Source organism: Pezoporus occidentalis, unplaced genomic scaffold (assembly GCF_034315485.1).
Source record: "Pezoporus occidentalis ecotype Australia unplaced genomic scaffold, CSIRO_AGI_Poc_V1 ctg4, whole genome shotgun sequence".
Lineage (NCBI taxonomy): Eukaryota > Metazoa > Chordata > Aves > Psittaciformes > Psittacidae > Pezoporus > Pezoporus occidentalis.
Genome location: NW_026915724.1, coordinates 30,290,480 through 30,313,090, shown reverse-complemented (window position 1 = coordinate 30,313,090; position 22,611 = coordinate 30,290,480). Strand labels below are relative to the sequence as shown.

The following is a 22,611-nucleotide window of genomic DNA, read 5'->3' as shown; positions in this document are numbered from 1 at the left end:
AGAAAGATTATTTTTTCCTTCCATTTTGCTTATACTAGTATAGGGAGGTATTCTTTACTTTTCCCCTCTGATGCAAGTAGAGAAGTATGCATGCAGCGAAGTTCATAACAAGTCACCGCTGTAATGCCAATAAACAATGCAAATGCCAAATATTTAAACAAAACAATCCAAGAAAAATAGAGCTGGCCAGGGTAAGCAAACATGAAGTAGTATGAAGGAATTCTTTTCCATCCTGCTTTTAAGATTAGGCTTGGGAATGTAGAAATGCACAAAAAGATGCAGACTGTATGCTCCTGCAAGCACACAGGACACATTAGTGTTTTTTTTTTAATTAACCAGAAGAAACAAACAGCATCTGCCTTATAAAAAAACAGACACTTGTTTTTACCATAATACAGCTGAAAAATGAAGTTGAAACTTTAAATTTTAACCCTCCTCTTCAAAGCCTGATATTACTTGTAATCCACTGAACATTATTAAAGCACAGAAACTGGAAATTTTGCAAAATGGAGTTGAATAAAGATAGAAAAGGTAGCTCTATTCAAAGAAAAGGAACTAGTATGATATATTAATTATGCACTGGCTCAAAAAATAAATCAGTCTTATGAAACCAGAAGTGTTTTCTGAATTTTAGCTCCTTCTGTTATCTTGGTAAAGAAAGAAAAACATTCAGTGTTTCCAAGAAAGCTTTTTCCTTTATGATCTGTCAAATAAGAAGCTAACGTTTAAAACAAGTTATCAGAAATAGTCAGAAGAAGAAACCATTATGTGTTTCCATTGACTAGAATTGCATAAACAACTGATTTCTAAAAATTAGTTCATTTGCGTAGTTCTAAATCTGAATTTGAATAAGTTCTAAATTTAATTGTTCAGTAAAACTTCCCAATCATTTCTGTTATCTGAGGAAGAAACCTTTCCTCCCTACACAGCCTGTAAGCACCAGAATTATATTTCACTTAGTCACAGAATTAATTTTTTATTTTTTTAACCAAACTCTCAAACAGCAAATCCTTTCTTGCATATGCTTAGCCAATTTACATTCTGCCAATATTTAATCACACCCATCAATTCCAGAAATTACACAAAACTTTAAAAAGATGAAAGACAGCGACAGGTCTTTCAGTTTTAACCTATCAGAAGAATTGCTGGAATTGAGATATAGACCTAATTAAAAACTCTTAAAGGCATTTTCACACTATAGCAAGCAATGCTTACCGCTGTAACATGAGATACATCTGTTGAAGCACTCACAGAATTCTGTGGACCACCCATGTGCATCTTGCTGATATGTGTATTTAAACTACCCAAGCTTTTGAAGATACAGCTGCATTCTGTACAGTTGTACGTAGGCCCATTCTTCACCTTCAATAAAACAAACAAAAAAATCAAGTAAACTTTCCCTACACCTACCAAATATTATGGTTTTATTTATCCATATAATAAATATATTATGGGATTATAAGAGCTAAAATAGTTTCTGATATCCAGTTATGGAATTAGTTTGCTATCTCTCATGCATCAATTCCACTGTAATCTACGTGCATGACCGTCATTTTCTATTACCACTTCTCAACATTAGGAAGCACCAGAGAACAAAACAAGCCACCTGGCAAATGAGGCCTCAAACTTTTCCCTCCTTACAATTTCCTGTTGTTACACACTTCGAAACAAAACTGAAATGCAACTTTATCATTTAAGATGTGCCTGAAAGCAAAGCATCATACATAATAAAAATGGAAGTCTGGAAATAGGAAGATGAAAAGTGCAGAGAGTTGCTCTTCAAAGTTTGGCTTTCTCTTGTTTGCTTTTGCAAAAGTATTTTTCTACAAATTTCCAATTAAAAAATAAAATCAATTTCTTGGGTCAAAAAAGACAACACAGAGAACTGAATTTGAACACACAGCAATTGGCAGCAACCTGGTTTGGACTTCTGAGACAACCTGTTGAGACAGCTAAAGCAGCTAAATTTGCAGATTCCAACCATCCTCACTTGCCTCTCATCCTCAGTCTATCACATAGCAATAAGATCCATCGCAGTACTTTCAATACACAGAAAATACAAAGCTAAGGAAAACATGCTGCATTGTTTGCAGTATGGTACAGAATTTTTTATTTTCTGACAGCAGTTTAAACTGGTAACAAGACTTACAGAAAAAGGTATCAGCTAATAAAAAACTGGTACAGCTAAACAGTAATACACAAAGTGAGAATCAACCTACTTCATCATCACCTGTAATGTTATTTTGTGACTGCCTCAGGAAAAAATGAAGAATTAAGAGTTGTCCATGCAGTCTTGAAGGAAACAGTAACACAGCAAGAAAGAAATAAAAAATAAATACATTTAAGAAAAAAAAATAATTAAAAAAAAAATCAACAAATGACCCAAAGCAGTAACTAAAATGCAGGCTTAGGAACATAAAACACAGCACAGGATGTGATCAAGAAGCAGCATTTATTTAAGGCCCCCTATCCCACGGCGTTTTGTTTTTAGTAACAGTAACAGAGAAAAAAGTGAAAATATTTTTTGCTTGCTCTCCAACAATCTTATAATATTGAAAAAAATCAATGCAAATCATTAATGTTGGTTAATTTATGTAGCAAAAGCTACTACACATTGTGATAGAAGACTAGTCTCACAAAGCTATATGAAATGCAAACATATGACTTAATAGAACTGAGCATAATGCAAACCACTAAGACATACTAATAAGACATGTCCTAAAATTAAGGAACTAACACACTAGAAGGATCCTTAATAAAAAAATCCAATAAATAAGACTTATTGGCATAACACAAAAATGGAAAACAAGAAAGCAAATTTCAGACTTAGGGGAAAAAGCGAGAGCAGCGATGATATTCTGCATGCAGGTAAAAAAAAAAAAAAAAACACAACCACTGCCTCTATCACTTCAAACCTTCCAAATCAAAACTAGGTCTCTTTCTATGGTTATTTCCAAGCACAGATCACTGAAGTCATCAAGGAAATTAATGAACAAAGTTACATAGCCACTGTTGCTCAGAAGATTGTACTACATTATCACAGCAGCACCTTTTGAATCTTAAAAACTGTCTCTCACAAAGAAGAAAAAAACAGCATAAAGAGGTCTGAGACAACAATGTTTTTTATCTTACTTTGTAATTTTCTTCCTGTAACTGAAAAACCTCTGAAAAAGGCTGCAAGATATGTACTTCAAAGACAAATTGCAAGGGTGCTCTATGATGGAGTTACTGGTTTGCTGTTTGGCCTTGAAATTTTTCATCATTTGCTGCTTTGCTGCTTTTGCCTTACTTTCATCTGATTCTAGCCCTCATTCTCCCAAGACTGACACATATGTTTTTATATACCTACACCCACTAATCATTTCTTAATCTATCAATGTACTGAAAAGACAATGGCAAATTAGCTATCCTAAATACACATTTATTCAGATTGAGCTATTTTAGGAAAGCTTGCAGGTAAAACCAACAAACTAGAATCTATACTATAGCAGTAAATCCATACTGGCTACAGAAAGCACCAGAGAGCAATAGGAACAGAAAATAGGACAATTTAAATACTGAAAATGACATAAGAAGTATATTAGCACCAACCACTTTATGAATAATTGTATTTACCTCTGAATGAACTCTCTGTATGTGTGACTGAAGATTGCCTTTCTGAGAAAAGGCTGCAGGACAAAAGGCACAAGCATGGGGTTTTTCGCCAGTGTGCTTGATCATATGGGTCTGCAATGCCCCCTTCTGGTTAAAGGCTTTTCCACATTCACAGCATTTGAAAGGTCTTTCACCTGAGAGGAAAAAGGATGTGAGGTAAGGTGATTTAAGTAAATGTCAGCAGTCACCTGTATCTAAATGAAAAATTGTATCAGCTAGAATATTTCATACAGTTACCTGCAAGAACACACATACAAACTCAGAAACATATGTTATTGGGTGTTTTGTACCTCAACCACCAATGTCAGCATCTACTCTGATGAAGCTTTGCGAAACAGTCTTATGACTTAGCTGACAATTATCTGTTAAAATTGATGAAACAAATTAAATCTGTATGAAACGATTATTTAGGATTGCTTCAGTCAACTTGTGGTTTGGAAGATCTCAGAAGTTGCTATCCAAAACCACTGGAGGAAAAGGGAAACAGAGAAGAAAAAACAAACCCACATACATCATTCTTTTACATCAAATCTCATCAAATTGCTTGGAAACATGGAGGACCAGCGGGTGGAATGGACAGTACTAAATAACTGTCAAAAATTTAACATTTTATTTAGTCTAAAATTAAAAAGTCTTACAGCAACACTGGAAAAGATGGCCTATGGTTCCCACTCCCCAGTAAACAGCCATTCATTCTTTACAACTTCCTATGGAAAATATGCAATAATTTTTTTTCTTATAAAAAACCACTGTACAGCCCTACTCAGAAAATAACTTTAAAACTCTGAATGTTCATATTGCTACTAAACATTAAAGAACAACTAGGCTATATTGTTACAGGAATGCTGCCACTATTTCCTGATTTGGTGTTCTCAGTGCTCTGCACACTTATGACTTCTCTGTACATTAACAGACTAAGTATGAAAAATTCCACAAAGAAATTTTAGGTTATAAAACATAATAGAACTGCATAAATATATTACAAAAATATATTTTAAGCACACAAAGAACGAAGCTCAGTTTCTCACAACCATGTGTTAATTTACTACTGTGAACTCAGTAGTCCTTCTTTTTTCCTTAGTGAAATAGTTTAGGTGTGATTAACTCCAGGACCTGGAAAACACTTGCTTTTGCACATTTCTGTAGCAAAACCACTATCAGCATGCTGTACATTATGTCTGCTATACCAGTAAGTACTAGCATGTGGTAAATATTATGCACACTAAAGCACTTTTAATGAATATTTTTATGACATCTAATTACATAGCTGTAATTACATCAAGTATAAGATTATTAATTCTTAATTAAATTCACATTGTTTTAAATAAAAGCAGCTGCTTTTTGAAACAGATAACAAGCATATAGTGTCAACTGTGATTTTCTGTTCTGTTGCTTATGGCTTTTGAAGATGCTTTAAGGTCTGCAGGCATGAACAGTATATTTTTAATTACAGATTTAAATACAAAACACTGATTCAAACCTTCTTGAAATAAAGTGTCAAAATCCCTACTGGGCTTTCACAGGTAAAAAGCTTAGCTTCCACTAATAGCTTCTGGTGGACACATAGAAGAATTGCTTCAGGTAAAGTTTGCCTAAGTAAATGTCATTATAAAATTATAATTCTACTGTGGAAATGTGGAATTTCTCTAGTTCTCAAGTATAACTTTATAACATACAGATTTGGGAGGGGAAAGGGGAGTTCATTTCTTAATTATTAATAAAGGATTTGCAATCCCTGAGACTTAATTTTTCCCCAAAGGGTGTAAGTGCTTGAAATTAATAGCTATGTGCAAAAAGTATGGCAATTAAGACACTAATGTAATGTACGTGTAGCACTGACATGCTCTTTTAACAATTACAGACTTAAGTATTCTAAATTCTTTAAAGCAGAGTTCTTCATTCCTACATATTTTACAGTACCTCAAGCAATTAGATGCCAGACATATTGTCTGCAGATACAGAGTAATAACATGCCTCACAAATTAAATGAGTATTCAGTAGCTACTTAGAACTTAAAATGACCTACCATCATGTGCAGATAGAGACTACATTTTCTGTCTCTGGTTTCCAATAGACAGATGTCTTTTTATTCTTCAAAATAATTATAAATGCCCTTGAACTTTTTGAGCTTTAGAAAAGTGTCCTCAAGCAACCATGATCTGTTTCTTTAATCCTGACTAGAACAAGCTAAAACAATGTATCAAATAGCAACAAGACTCTAAAATAAGAAACTTAAGTGTCAATTACTTCTTTGAGATTTTACTTTGAGGCAAGTTTTAAAGCAGGTACAATGGTGACCTCTTGTGTTACTGTTCTATAACTGGATCTATAAAACTTAAGATTCTTAAAAAACAGTCATGCAATGGAATTTTTTTTTCCTCCTTGGCAAACAAAGTCATTCTTGGCAATTCATCACACTACTACCCATGGCAGGGGGGTTGGAACTAGATGATCTTAAGGTCCTTTCCAACAGTAACTATTCTACGATTCTATTCTATGATTCCCTGAACAACAGACTGCTAACACAAACAATATTGCACATTTACAAAACTGACTACTTGAAATAGCTAAAAACTACACAACAATTTATTCACAAGATGGAAAACACATACACACTGCACATCACTGGAGCATCTCCAAAGAAGGTTTTGTTCTGTTTAAAGCCAAAATCCTGCTACACTATGTATAGCTGGTTGCAACATGAGAACTATTCTCACAGTCCTCTGTACACTTCAAAGACTTTTATATTATTTTATGGCTGGCATTTTTCAGTTATTTCAATGGCTTTAGGGTTAAACATGCGTATTTTTATTACAGTAATTTAGCAAAATCCATTTGCTATTCATTCTACAAATTTGAACAGTCATCTGAACTTCTTCAAATACCAAAATTACCATCTAGGCTTACCACCTCCCATGCTCACATCGGACATCCTGAAAATGGCAGTTAAGGTACACAATATATATATATGGTAGTAACTTTAAATAAAATAAATCAATCAAGAAACAAAAACAAGGCTACTATGTTAAAAGTATTGTTCATGCTCATGTACTTCTGCTCTTTTGTGAACTGTAAATTTTAGAACCTGTTCTCTTAAAGTACGTAAGACCTTATTTAGAGTAGCTGACAGGCCCTTATCTAGAGATTCTAATTTCAGAGCCCATTGAAACTTTAAGTACCAAAACTGCCATTCTGTAACAACTGAAACCTATAAAGTACTTAATTTTTTTTCAACTGCTTCTAATGATATTTATTTGGAAATTTTAAGAGCATGTATATTTCCTAAGCAAAGGAATTACACAGAAGTTGTTTTTAACCAACAGGTAACAGCACATAATGAGCCAAATGTATTAATACTATTTCAAGCCCAGATAGGGAGAAAAATACTTAGCATTTCACAGATTAACTGAATTTGGTAAAACAAATGCAAACTAAAATAATTCCTTCCACAGTCTTACCTGTGTGTATCCTAACATGACGTGTTAACTGACTCGGTTTCTGGAACGTCTTTCCACAGTGAGGACAGGAATAGGTAAACCCACTTCTGTCAATGTTTCTGTTATAAGATCTGGTATTTGATACCCTGTCATTTTAAAGCAATAACAAAAAAGGGAATTTACATAAAATAATCTTAAACACTATTCTGAAAAGATTATTTTACCCCATCATTTTTTAACATACAGTGTAAATTTGATGACAATATACAGTAAAAATCTGCAACAGTTAAAAACCACGCCCTTTAATGATACCAAAACAACAGAAAGAACTTTTCTAAGTAACTGTGAGCACCAAGAATTTGTTATTTCTGTAATAAAAATCAATATATCTTAGAGATTCTCTAGAGACATTTTCACTGTGAATTCTGCTAAATAGAATACAGTGACTTTATAACTATTATTCTGGTGAGAACTTAACTCTGTGAAACTCCATTTCTTTTGCCTGAACATCGCAAGAATTTCATAGACTCATACAATGGTTTAGGTTAGAAGGAAGGAACCTTAAAGATCATCTAGTTTCGACACCCCTGCCATAAGCACGGAAACCTCCCACTAGACCAGGCTGCTCAAAGCCTCATCCAACCTGGCCTTAGAATATGAAGACAACGTGTTCTTCTTAGTCCATGACAAGAATTTAACAACCCAAATACAAGAGGTAACGGCCTCGGGCTAGGGGATGCTTAGACTGGATATTAGGAAAAATATCTTCACCAAAAGGGTGATCAGCCATTAGAACAAGCTTCCCAGGGAAGTGGTGGAATCACTGTCCCTGGAAGTGTTCAAAGACCATGCAGATGAGGCCCTCAGTGACAGGGCTTAATGGTGGACTTGCAGGTCCTGGGATAATGGTTGGACTTGATTATCTTAAAAGGTCTTTTCTAACCTAGCTGATTCTGTGATTCTGTGATTCACAACTACCCCTCAAATATAAATCAACCTCCACATAAAACCAGATTACATCTATTCTAAAAATTAATTTCTCTACAGATCAAACTAATTAGTTTAAATGCCTGATGAAAAACATCAACAGCTATGGGGAAAAACAACAACTGATTTGATGCCTGAAAAAAAGGATTAAAAAAAAAGCTGCAAATCATCACAACTCAGCTAAACAAGCAGAAACCAGAAGGCAGTGGGCAAGCCAATATGGTATCTAGAGCACACCACATTTTCCACAGTGCCCAAGTATTTACACCTACACAGTAATCCGGCTTGTCAGTACTGCTTAAAACTAACTGAAATTACACAAATTTAATACTTGGTGTTTTTCTGAACAACTGAAAGAATTAGCTAATGTTGAGCAGATGCACAAACTACATCACCACCTTGAAACACAAGTTGGTATAACAGCATAAAAAACAACAGCGAAGCATCAGTCTGCGCATAACAGTAAATCATTAAACTTCTGCTCAAATGCAGCATATTTCTATACTAACAGAATATCAATATTCAGTATATATTTAAAGGAAAGCACATTTTCCCTTCAAATTACTTCAAATAATACATGAATTCTTAAACTTCGTTATACTCTAACAGAGTGAGCATCGAGTGCAATTAATGTATTTTACTTTTACATATTAATTGTAACTACTAAAATTGACGGAAGTATACAGACTAAAGTCAACTGAACGTTGAAGAAAAGGAGATATAGAACAGCACAGATGTTACAACCTATTCTTGCCACCTCAGGACAGATCTAGATCAGCCTGATTGTCAGAACACAGCCTTTGATGAGCAACAACATGTTTCAACTATAGCTGAGGCACTTTATTAAAGGAAATAATACCCAGTTTAGGCCATTGTAGAGACAGCCCTTGAAGATCAGATCACCTTCTCAAGTATTTCATCACTTAGAGTTATAATGACCATTTTCTTTTTAGCAAAACGTAGATATTAAATTTAAACTTCATAATAGTTTTCCATTCAAATGATTCAGAGACAGAAAAAATACCTTTTTAGGACGGGCAACCACTCTGCCAAAAACACTCAAGGGAACAACATTCTTTGTAATTTGAAATACCAAAAAGTTTCTAAAGCTGATTGTACACCGAAAAGCAGGAATCAAGTTGATTTATGTCTCTGAACTTTAAACATACTATATACAGTCAAACAAGTTAGAGCAAACATTAACTTTTCATAATTCATCAATTAATCTTTTCACATTCAGCCGTAACAAAAGACTGTGTAAAAAAATTAATAAAAAAAACAGAATTTCCATATTTTTCCTTTCAAAATAATTTCTGCTGAAACACAGAAGGCCTGAGCTACTTCGTGATGAAGTGGAGCAGGAACACTCGCACAATTCATTAACTTGGGTCACATACATGGGTTGTACTGGTATTGCTGGCAAATGGACAGCAAAGCACCAGTAAGGACAATAGTTTATTGAATACAAATGCAACATGTTTTTACATCTGAACTGATGAATAAGGTGAAACTCATATAAGGAAGCTCTGAATCCAGAAATAATCCATGTTTAGAAAAATAAACAAATGATCATGGAGCACACAGATCACATTTATGTCAGAATGTGGAATGCGGAATGCATGCAAGGCCAGGTTGGATGGAGCTTTGAGCAAGCCGGTCTAGTGGGAGCTGTCCCTGTCCATGGCAGAGGGTTGGAACTAGATGAGCTTTAAGGTCCCTTTCAACTCAAACCATTCTACGATTCTGTGATCATACTCTCTCAAAATCACAGCCATCATATTATATTATAGTCACTCCTCCATTCTTTATCTGTTCATTCTAGCTTACACAGATGTCCACAACATGAATGTTTTTTGTGTATAATATTACACATTTATATAACTCAATACAAATGTAACTCGGTACTTCAAACCCTCAGTGTCTGGTTTGTAAATGGAAATCTACACCAATGTATTTTTAAACCTTCTGGAACACAATTATTAAGACTTACAACCTGTATCATCTGCTAATGAAAGGAATTGGGAACAGCCAACACTTTTCACATCTGTTTTTACAGAAACAGATTAAAAGAGAGATCACCTGTCAAAACTTTAGCCTTTCTTAATGTATAAACTCAACCAATAGCAATAGAAGTTCTTTTTTTCTTTAACTTTCTTTCTTTTAACTTAAAGTAAATTTCACCTTCCTAAAAGTAAACTAGAAAGCTGAAAGGACACAACAAATATTCACAAAAAATAAGAACAATTTATTAGGCCTCTTTTTTTCCCCTCCATTTTGTGCTTTTTCAGGTTTACAAGAAACTCATGGCACGTTGTGATGAGTACCACTTGCAAAAGATGATTAAACTGCACGGAATGACTTATTTCTCTGCAGAAGGTAAGCAAGGACTTTTGCAATTACAATAAGTGGTATGCAAAATTAATATACATTTGCTTCAACATACTGCCAAGAGCCTTTAAAATCACAAATAAACATACTTAGATATCATTTTGGATCAGAAAAACTTAACCTGTGATTACAGATAGGTAGCAGATGGAATTATGCTTAGTATGGGTACCTAAATACAAAAGCAGAAGGGAAGAAAAACAAACAAAAAAGATCTCTAAAAATAGCACCTACTGTTAGCAAGGTTTTGAAAAACAAATGCCATTTCATAACAGCACACCAAAGAAAAGAAGCAATCTGCATAGATCATGGCACTTGGCTGACTGGAAATGCTGCTCCAGCCTTTCCCAGCTATCATCATAAAAAAAAACCAACCAAACAAAAAACATCTGCTCATTTTATTACAATCCCATGATTGTCACCTGATTTTATAGTGAGTTTTCATATGCTCCTTTAACTGTGAGGAGGTTTCAAATTCCTTTTTGCAAGACTTGCAGCTGTGGATCCTACTGCCTGCCAATTCTTGACGATGTTCTTCCATGTGTATGGAAAGCTGACTCTGTAAAGTAAATTCATCTCCACACTCTGAACAGATCAGGTTCTAAAATATAAGAGAGACAGATTTTTTGAAAGATTCTCAAATAGCAGTATGCACACACAAGCTTTGTTCAAGTAGGTGAATGTATCCTTCTATGGACACTGGCAGCTGGAAGCAAGCAGCAACAGAAGTATACAAGAAAAAGAAAACTTTCAAGCCCCATAATATAAATCATGAACAATAATCATTACAAGCTTAAGGTAATATTTCATGTTTTAAGAAACTCCACAGAAACTGAATTCTGAAGGAGCTCAGCAACGAGTAGTTCACTACCATAATCGCTATTCCCTATTTCTTTGGAAGGCTAGTTCAAGATACTCACACTAAATTATCTCAATGCCATTACACTATGGTCTACAAACATTTGTAAAAAATACTATTTTCTAACCAAAACTAGCTTAACTATAGATTCAGGCATTTCACACTTTCCTGGTTAAATTATACAGATTGTCACTTTTTAACAGTAATCCCACCAGAGTTAATACTGAGTATTCTTGAACTACCTTCACAGAAAAGATGACAGAAACAAATAGGGACACATAATGTTTTTGACAGATATCTCTTCAACCCATTAATTTTACAGAAGCGTTAAATATATCCCTTTCCAGTTACATTAGTATTCCATGCCATTTAGAATGGAAGCTATACTTAAAATGTTTGATGCAAAAGCATTTCCATTCCTCTAGAGGAAGAATCAAAGTCAAATATTGTTCCAATGAAAACAAAGTTCTGCAATTATTCTACTTCACTTGCTTTTCATAACCATTAGCTTTATTTCTCAGTGTATCTTTATTTTACAAAATCTAAACAAAAAAGTTAAGATTAAATGTCTAAAAATATTCACCATCTCTTTGGGAATGCATTTGTTACATGTTCCTTACTGGTGTAAGTTACTTCAGACACTTTTCGTTTCTGTTCATTTTACAGTAACTGTGATTATCACTGCAAAGTTTTTATCCTCCCCCCATTTTTTTCCTCCTTGATAAGAGGAAAAAAAATGCCAAAGTGTTCACTGAAATAAAGATATTGACAAGAATATTTTAATCAAGAGAACCAAAGATATGTGGTACTATTGTTGAAATGCTTTGACAATGATTTTGTTCCACAAGTCTGAAAGAAACAAAAATTCTGCAATATCACCAGAAAAAACATCTGAGGTACTCCAATGAAATGAAACAGTACCCCAAAAATTGCTTGCTTGATCTAACCTAGAGATCATTATTACTGGACTCATTACAGTGTGGGACTATAAATGAATATTACTTTCTTCTCAGGGATCTACATTTAAATCTGAGTAAGAATACTTCTGATTGAAAAATATTGTTCTTGTACAACAAATCTGGTTTATGACAATCTTTTCATGCAAGTGGTGAAAAAGTTATCAACACAGACTATACCAAGCTCATGGACAACAAAACTGAGAGTTTGTCAATCGCTTCTCAGCATTTTTCAGACACACGTATCTATGGCATTAAGGTTCTATTCCATTCTACTAAGCTACTTCCACAAAGGAAGAATAGCCCAAGAGGTATTTCAGCCAACGGAAGTCTATGTATTTTTATTTGGTACTGTGGAATTTGCTGTGGGAAAGCAGGGTCATAATAAAACAGAAAAACTGTACCAAAACACAGCAATATATAAAGCACAATAGCTGCTCTCTAGAATAGGCAGTATCAGATTATTTTTGCCTCAAGCAAGCAAATAAAATATCCACCGCCACACAGAGAACAAGTAACTGCACACTGTTAACCTCACTATAGTTAAACCCACATTCCAACATTAAACAAAATGGGCTGATATATTGTTGTATAATACTTAAAATTCCCAAACTCAGAAATACTAATTCTGCCTGTATTAACTATTTTTATCTTATTAAATGCAGTATCTAAAAGAACACTTTAGAACCCACTATCTTCACCTGTTTAGTATCAATGATTCCTACCATCTGTGAAAGATTTTAATTTGCACTTTAAGACCATTGCTCCTGAATTATAAGACAGCAGAAATCATACACAGCAAACATTCTAAAAAAAGCAAACAACAAAACAAAAAGCAACACACACCCCACCCCCCCACCCCAGATTTTATAGTAATGGAATTTTCGCTTTATATCAACCAAACACCAGTTTTATCTTCTTCAAGATAAAAAAAGCCCAAAGCCCAAAAAAACCTCATGCTCATGGCGGAAGAAGACATATTAGCTGTTTCAGTGCAATCAATTTTTTTTTCAATTTTATTTAGCATTCCTGCCTCACTAGGCCAAAAAGCAGCAGCAGATACCACTGTCTGTTTTCATGGAGGAAATGGACAAAATCAAGAATCATCTACAAGGTTGGGCATATTTAAACAAGGTATGGTTTTCATGACTTTTTAAAGTTAGGAGTTTCAAATGTGGTATTTTTTTGTTACAGCAGTTTATCACGAATTACCAAAGAACATGAGGAGAAGAGTCTCTTGCAAGCTTGATTTCAATTGCCCAGAAAAATTCCTTCTAGAACCTCTCACAGAAGTAATCAATCACGCAAATCTGCATTTCAGCAGATGGGCATACTTTTCCAAATCTAACTGGATAGCTCTAAGAAGCCAATCCACCTAGTTTATTGTTATTGCCCTTCTGCAATCATCTGTACAGAAACCTGGCTGATGCAGCACAAAACAAGTCTAAAGTTATCTAAACATCAGTTTTGTGCAGCAATCTCCTCAACCGCTACATATGTTCCCCAAGTGAGTATGTATCTTTACTCTATTTTCAGATTTTTATCCTTCTAACAGCAAAAGTAAGAACAGTGAACAGGAGAGAATTATGCTCCATTGATAACTAACTATTTATCCTGCACATTATAAAAAAAAATCCTAATGACAGCAACTGCTGTTGTAAAGACACTCTCCTTCAAGTTCAAATTCCAGTTCTCCTGGTGCCTATGTATGGGGAAAGTCATCTCTGCAGTTCACTGTGAATTGCTACATTCATCTCTGGTTTATCACAGAAATACAGGGCATTATAAGAACAGGTTCGTTAGCAGTTGAAAGTGTTCATATTTTTATAAATTACACTTTAAAGCTGCAGACTCAATTTTATACTGGAATGCATCATACAACCTAGCCTTGACATCAGCACTGAGTATCAAAATCATACATGCTGAAGTGGGTGAAAAAAAAAACACTTGGTCATAGAAATGTATACTAAAAAAATCACTCTTGGGCATCCTTCTTGATGGTGTTTCCTTATTATCATGGTTTTAGCAACTCATAAATCAAATTTCCTCAATAAACACCCATTGAGCTATGTATCATTATAAATAAATTAAAATGCAACAAAACTGTACTCAAGTCCTCCTCTCATCTCACCTTGGTTATTATGTGATAGAAGGTAAACTCTTAGCAAGACAAAAGATGGAATATATTCTCTACAAATGGCATTTCCTGCCTGGTTCAGGGAAAAACGCAAGCAGGCCTATCATCCCAAACCTAATGGTCAAAATTGCTGCAAGCTCTCTCCAGTTGGGATGGAGAAACATAAAATTGTTATGATTAAAGTCTGGCAATGAAAGTGCATACTTGACTTGGCTCCAGTTCACCAGCACAAAGTGCAATTTTAAGAAAGCTTTCACAGGAGAAGAGGTAATTACCTGATTGAAAGCCTGGTATTTTTGGTGGTACTATCAACTCTGGCAACTACAGTAATGCAGTAATGAATATAAAGTGTGCAAAATACTAGTACGCATTAACGGCTAAGAATTTAACCAATGCCTTGTAAAAACTGAAAATGAATCATGAGAGGGAAAGGAACAAGAAGTCTTCTCAAGCAAAATAACCACTCAAAAAAAGGGGTAGGAGTTCTAGATAAGGGAACCAGCTTCATGATGCAAGAAATAGATGGTGAGAGTGCCTCACCATGAAATCTGCCATTAAAAATAATTACCCAGACTACTACATGCAGTACATCATGTCACAGAAATTGCTTTAAAAGTATCTGTAATTAATTAGTTAACGTTCATGTGTGATACATCTATCACATGTGCACAGAATCTCTTTCTTAGTAAAAACTGGATGGGAACACTTGCTTATATTCAGTATATTAATTTATGCTACTATTATTAAAACAGACTTCCCACTAAGTTTTTATTTTTTCTAAATAAGACCATTTATTCAATCCTCCAATCTAAAGCATAACGGTTGTACTTTATCCTTTACCTATATGACATGTCTTTTCAAAATTTAAATTATGAGCTTTAATGAATTACCTCTTCTTTCTCATGCAGCATTATATGAGCTTTCAGACTGGCTACTCTGGAGAATTTCTTGTTGCATACAGGACACGTAGGATCTTCACCATTGTGAGTACATTTATGAAGTGTCAAGTTGAATTCAACATTAAATGACATTGGACATTGGTCACATCGGTGAGGCTGTTAAAACCACAAAAATAAAAAATTAATATTCCCATAAGTTACATATACTCTAGATGACACATAAAACCACAGAAATCAAAATATTTAAAATAAAAGAAGAGCAAAATCAAGTATCTGCATATGATTATGAACCCTTATAATAGCAGAATTAGTTTATCTTCTTTGCTTCTGTACTGGAAGTGCAAACACAGCATTTCAAGAGCATATGGGGAAGGAAGGCAGAGGTATTAAAGAAAGCAGAGACTCAAAACTGAGACTGTCTGAGGAGACTGCAGTTAGCAAAAGAATGAGCAAGAGACAGAAATACATTTTCCTATTTTAACTGAGATCATGAACCCTGCTTAAGCAAAATTAATAATCAAACCAGCGAAGAGCTTAGTTTATGCTAGGATTGACTGCTCTTCAGTTGCTATCTGCACGATCAGTTTTCATTCTTTAAGAGCTCCTTTGCTTTTAGATATGAAGGCTCTTAGACAAGTGTGCAACAGCATGGTTTTAACAATATCAACTTCCATTGTTTGTGTATCAACTTTACAACACTGAAACTTGTGTAACTAGTTCTTTGTATATATAAACTATCATCTCAAAGTCCTACACCTAGGAAAAATTAATCTGTATCTACAGCTACCTCAAACAGCAATAAAATCGTTTTTTCTTCACATGTAGTTATAGATTTGTGAAATAGGAAGCAAAGAACAGAAATTAAATGCTTCTGATTACAGACGAAACCTGTGGCAAAAAGTTTCATTTACAAAGTCAGTCTAGTCTTTCCCAAATTTGATTTTTAAGCAACTAAACTTATGACATTAATCTACTAATTCATATACCCTAAATTAGGTTGCTTGACATAACTGAGAACATCTGTAAGAGACTAACAGGGTCCACCTAACCAATATAAGCATTATTTTCTTTCTATTGCTAATGTGTAGAATCAGTTTGCAAATTCAATAAAGAAACTCATGCATTTTCCCATCTACCTGAATATTTTATAAATCAAAGAAAACTGCTATAATTAAAAATTACTGAACAGGAAACAACAGTATAACTAAATGGTATCATAGTAAGGTCCTGTCTCAAAGGAAACATGAAAAAGAAACTTCATAAAATGTAAAACTCTGAGGTCCCCAAGTAATAATTATCAGTGACTGTGATTAAAAACAACTGAAAATAACATCTTGTGTTAGCTTTACTTGTCAGTATACAAGAATACCAATATATACTATTTTCTATGTTAGCATCTACTAAAATTCATACCTTGTCATTTTGCTCATGATCCCTCATATGGCGCTGGAACTGGGTCTCTTTTTGAAAAGACAACAAACAAATCTCACACTTATGGAAGTTAGATACTTGGTAGGGAAAATTACTGTTATCTGTATTCGGTGTCAAAACATCATCTACAAAACAAGCACCAAAGCATTTGCATTAACTCACATTTCATTTACGTATAATTTACTGCAAAAAAAAATGGAATTCTTTGAAGCAGAAACTATTCAAACTCCTGTAAGATTCTGACTTACACAAGAGTCTAACTTCAAGGGACCTTGAAAATCTCAAACATAAACAATACTGCTTCCACTGACACAGAATCAACAGAATATAACTAACTGCCAGTCACTAAGATGATAATCACCTTTTCCTAGTAATTTGAAAGTAATTCTTGTGCTTCATAAACACCCATCAAGTCTTTATGCAACAAAATAAAATGCTGCCAAATACACTAGGTATGAGTAAGATACTGCCAGTGGTTTTCTGCCCTCTCCTGCTCCTTTCTCTCTTTTTCTTCAAGAAAAATATTGGCATCTTTTCTTTCTTCTACTTCTGGCAACATAAAAATTTGTAAGTTGCCTTTACAGTTGTAAAACCAACACCAACGTTTCAAATAACTGAGATGCAATAAACTGCAAGTCAAAACTGCATAAACACGAATTCAGTGGAGAAAAAGTTTTTTTTTTTAATAGGCCCAGTCTAAGCCCATATAGTTTTCTTGCTCTGAATTCCTACAGTATCATACAACTTCTGATATACAAGTTGCAAGCTTCTATATCCTCTTGCTCAAATGGCTGAACTCAGTCCTATAAATATTTAGGATATTAGGAAAACATTAATAAAAATAAGTTAAACAGATTTTACACTTGGAGAAGATACTGTATTACTACGGTAGGACAAACCTTAAGAAAAGCAGTTGGCAGGAGGGGTTAAAATAGGTAAGATCATTCAAAGCAGTATCAACAGAATGAAAACAAAAAATGATTGACTTGTGCTTCACATTAAAGACACTAAAGAGAATATGCACAGCATTCAAACACTCCCACAACTCAACAAGTGCATCAACAGAATGCGAAAGGATTCAAAAAAAGGGAATGCTGATTTTAGTATCTAGAAACCTGGTTTCCAGATAGGCCTGATGTTTCCCTTTAAGAAAGTCAGCACTCCTCAGCATATATGTAAGAATTAGGCATAGGAAGTAACAACACAAGTTCACAGCATCCTGTTTACATTTCCTCAAGAGAAACCAAAGATTATGATTCATATTTCTGTTCAGTACTGCACCTACCTCAAAGTCCTGTTTCATTAAATACACCATTTACAAAGAAAAAAAAAAAGTCAGTACATTGTGTCCTGACCACAACTTCTGCTTTGCAGAGTGTAGTTACACATCTTTCTGTTAGATCAAAATACTTTGCATAAATATCACAGATCTTTAATATGTATAAACTGAACCTACTCCATCCTTTAGGATGCATTACAGGACTCTCAGTTGTAAATTGACAATATATGCAGACGCTAACATCACATCCCTGAAGTGGTCACATCTCTTCCAAAGCTGAGAAGCACAGCTTTAATTACAAGACACTGTCCTTTAAGCATCCTTATGACAAATATACCCAAATAAAGGGTGTAAGATCAGTTTCTGTAAATACTGGCATGACAAGAAAAAGAGAAACAATTCACCCCAGTACTCAGGCTATATGAAAATGTACTGCAAGGAGCTTTCCTATCCCCTAGTAAAAGGAGTAATTGTTGAATGCCTGACCTCTCACTTTAAACTGACAACTGAAGAATGATCCAACCCATGACTTTAGAATGGTCTTTAAGCTTTCTCCATGCACCAAAGAGATTATCATCTTTAAATATTCACTCTTGAGATCAAAGACACCAGACAATCTAAAAAAACAAAAACTAAGCAACTGAAGTAGCAGAAGAGTAACTTTGAAACAATCAAAGGTGTTAACTTTTCTACAAATGGAAACAAAAAGCCACATGCTCACTAGTGTCTGAATAATATTACCAAATTATTTGCTTTTTAGTTCAATAACATTTCTATATATATCATTTTTATTAAAATGTGTATCATATCTGCATCAACTGCAATACTAATTAACCTACAGGCTATGATTTTTCTTCTGCAATTCAAAAAGGAGTTTAAATTACCAATATGTTAATGAAAAAACAAACATCCTTGTGATGTTAAACAGAACTTGTTGACTCTTAAGTGAATGAAATCATACCACCTGATGCAGAGATACGCAGCAAGAAGGTATTTCAGTTTTTCTTTAAATAGAAGGAAATGATCACCACTAAAATAAACAGAAAGGGGTAACAAAAGCATAATCTTAAAATATCTCATTGGAAAGAACATAAAAATTAGCCTAAACTTTCAGCAATGAGGAGCTGAGCACATCACATCCCATACTGAAGTGTCAGGAGTTTCTCAAGACTAGTTCATATGTGATCATAATCCCTGAGCTGCCTGCAAGACTTTCCACCTCCCTGAAGGCCTCTGAAGAAGGCACACACTCATAAAATTGTTTACATCTGTAACATCTTAAGCATTATTCTTTCAAAGAAAAGTCTTTGTAACTATCTCCAAAGCCAAAACTTACGCTTTTCTGGTCTTTCGTATTGTTTAAGAGCAAAAGATAGATGTGTGGGAGTTGCGACTAGACCCTAGAATCAGCAACTCTTAAGGTCCAGCTTGACCTGGCAGAGGACTCCTACTATAGAAAGCCTTCAGGATAAAGCACAACAAATCGGTTTAGGTTAATTCCAGAAATCTTCAAAAACTCAAGTATTGAAAGACCAGGCTGAAGACTGTTCCAAGTAGTTACAGCCAGTATGAATAGAAAACCACATCCATTTTGGATTTTTAACAATTCTGAAAGTTAAACTGTTTCATTCAGAGAATAGGATTGCGATCTAATGCAGATTAAAATAAAACACAAATTAATTTACTCATTAACACTGTGTCTGAAATAGCTTAAGGGAAAGATGAGACTATAATCTTTTTTCACTTGTATTCTCACTAAAATACTCTGATCCTCTATTAGCAGCCAAATACTGGGTATTTCTGAGTTGCACAGCTCCTTTTTATTAGAAAGATACAGGAAATGACTTACTATTTTATTCTTCTAGTAACAAGGAAAGTATTCAGAATTTCCTGTGTAACATTATCTAGGTGTTCCTGCTCCGGCAGGGGGATTGGACTAGATGATCTTTCGAGGCCCCTTCCAATCTCTAGCATACTGTGATACTGTAATAATATCCCTACTGAAATCAAGCAATTGAATACCAGCAAGGACTAAACTGTTACCTTGTGTTTGGAACTGGGAGGACAGAAAAACAGGAAAGACATTGTCAATTAAAAAAGTAGAAAGTGAGCTGTATTTTGACTTCAAACAGATGTCACAAACTCATGAAGTTTGCCCGGGGTCTATCTTCATTTTAATGTAAAGATGAAATATCGGTTTGACAAAGCTTTTTGTTAGAAGACTTAATAACCAGATGAAGATATTATTTACACTGATACTTCTATAACATAACAAGTCAGGGTAATAACGTGCATTACCCTATTTCAGGGAAATCAGCAATAAAACGCAGTTGTACAATCATCTTTTATCAGAGAAAAAAAATGTTTTTAGATGCATCGGCTTGGATCATGAAACAAGCCAAACACTGCAAAATGCTGAACCTATCTTAAAGGCCAATATTTTTAAATCCCCAAAAGCATTAAGATGATGCCAGTTCAAGAGGTTGGCAGTGGGCTATGGATCATGCACTTTTAAATGCACTGAAAAATTTGTTAATTAAGAAATTAACTCTAAACATACCTAAAGGAAACAAAATAAAAATACTGACGTATGTGACATTGCTTTCAATGGTCACAATTCATCATTTATCAGACTAGCAACACTACCATAAATAGCTAACATGGTGCCTATACTCTCACAAAAATATAAATACTAGATATTTATTAGGTACACAGATTAAGCAATCTATTGTCAGATATACGCTGGCCAAATGAAAACACAAGTTTACTGTCATTTACTGTTAATAAACTAACAGAACGCCATTCAAGTCAACAACAGAAAATTAGAAGCTAAGGTTTTAGTTAGAGATTACATTAAATTATTAATTGATAAAATGTTAACAAAAACACCTGGAAAAACTGGCAAGCTCTTATTAGAGAAAAGCTACTTACTGACATCCATAAACAAACATACACACAGAAACACAAAATTAGTATCAGAGTAACTGACATAAATCCCCTGAAATATAAGTGATTCTTTCAGGTCTGCATATTAAAACAAATTATAAACCTCACTGAACGGCTGCAAAGTTTAAAACACTGCCATTTATTAACTCCATGCAAAGGCTGCTGTATCCTTTTTTTAATGCTATTTTTGTTTATGTTGCAACCAGCCATGTGTGGCTAGTTGCAACATAGATCAACCCTAATCTATCACAGTTTGAGAGAGATGGTCCAGTATCAATACAATCAAACTAAACAGGGAGCACTTAGCTCATTATGCACCATCAAATATACATTTTGTCTGTATTCTTAAGAGTTTGTCCAAAGTGCCAAAAACCAGATTTGCAAAGTAACTATCAATGATAATAAATTTTCAGTTTAAAGGTGGACTTATTTAAATATTCTTAATGTTACAACCTTCAACGTCTTTTCAAATCAACTGTCCCTCACAGAGCAGCAGCAATCAAGCTTCAGGTCAGCTACAGATTTGTGTGACAGAACCTCCATGAAAACTCAACCTCAGGCCTTCAGCCAGCAAGCAGGTGCTCTCTGCTATAAGCCACTGATGACAACCCAATGTGGAAGGAGAAAGACAGAATTAGAGCACTCCCAAACCATTCCTTCCTTACATAAGCAGCATTATGCCTTGCAGCAGCCTGCAGTTCTCTCTACAAGGCACAGATGGAGTCATCCAGCTGTAAATGCAGGACAGCCTTATTAGATCTCTAATAGCCTACACACATTGCAGGGCACTGAAAATACAACAGTCAAGCTTGCAGAATGCATGGATGAAAACTTGTCACTGAAGTTAAAAGGCAGCTGTCAAGTCTACAGATGAAAGGGTCTGACCCTATCAAAACCTATTTACTAATTATGAGCGGAAAGAAAGCGGTAGGACATAGAATTGTTAGGGTTGGAAAGGACCTTAAGATCACCAAGTTCCAACCCCCCTGACATCTTCCCACTAAACCATGTCACCTAAGGCTCTGTCCAACCTGGCCTTGAACACCACCAGGGATGGAGCATTCACAACCTCCCTGGGCAACCCATTCCAGTGCCTCACCACCCTCACGGTAAAGAACTTCCTCTGTTTAAGTTTTAACCCATTACCCCTTGTCCTATCGCTACAGTCCCTAATGAAGAGTCCTTCCCCAGAATCCTTGTAGCCCCCCTTCAGATACCGGAAGGCTGCTCTGAGGTCTCCCTGCAGCCTTCTCTTCTCCAGGATGAACAGCCCCAACTTGCTCAGCCTATCTTCATATGGGAGGTGCTCCAGCCCCCTGATCATCCTTGTGGCCCTTCTCTGGACTTGTTCCAACAGTCCCATGTCCTTTATATGTTGAGAACACCAGAACTGTACACAATGAGAACAAAACAGGGATAGCAATATTGATGTTTCCTCATACTACACTTGAAGTCATAGAACACAAATGATAACAAATCATTAAAAATTTTTTTTAGCTCTGCAATCATAAAGCATCAGCTTAGTTTAAACCTCGGTCATCACACTTAAAAACAGCTAACAGTCATTCCTCATAACTTCTAATGGGAAGGGCAGGGGACTCAACTCTCAGTCCATGTATCAGACAAAAAAAAAAGAAAAAC

General features: G+C 34.9%; 1 protein-coding gene across 11 annotated transcripts in view; it reads right to left on the bottom strand.

The window, feature by feature from the left end:
- The window catches only part of ZNF236 (zinc finger protein 236), a 74,556-nt gene that overhangs the window by 44,766 nt on the left and 7,179 nt on the right, over nucleotides 1-22,611 (bottom strand). For 10 of the 11 annotated variants that reach the window (XR_009967489.1, XM_062633123.1, XM_062633117.1 and 7 more), the window contains exons 2-7: nucleotides 16,728-16,870; nucleotides 15,306-15,470; nucleotides 10,886-11,064; nucleotides 7,113-7,237; nucleotides 3,616-3,788; nucleotides 1,216-1,362 (exon numbers count right to left, since the gene is read on the bottom strand). Coding sequence is in view for 10 of the 11 variants with exons in the window: in XM_062633117.1 (XP_062489101.1) it covers nucleotides 1,216-1,362; nucleotides 3,616-3,788; nucleotides 7,113-7,237; nucleotides 10,886-11,064; nucleotides 15,306-15,470; nucleotides 16,728-16,870 (932 nt within the window). In the remaining variant the exon portion in view is untranslated. The remainder of the gene's footprint in view (nucleotides 1-1,215; nucleotides 1,363-3,615; nucleotides 3,789-7,112; nucleotides 7,238-10,885; nucleotides 11,065-15,305; nucleotides 15,471-16,727; nucleotides 16,871-22,611) is intronic. The other variant, XM_062633126.1, reaches the window with a different exon arrangement.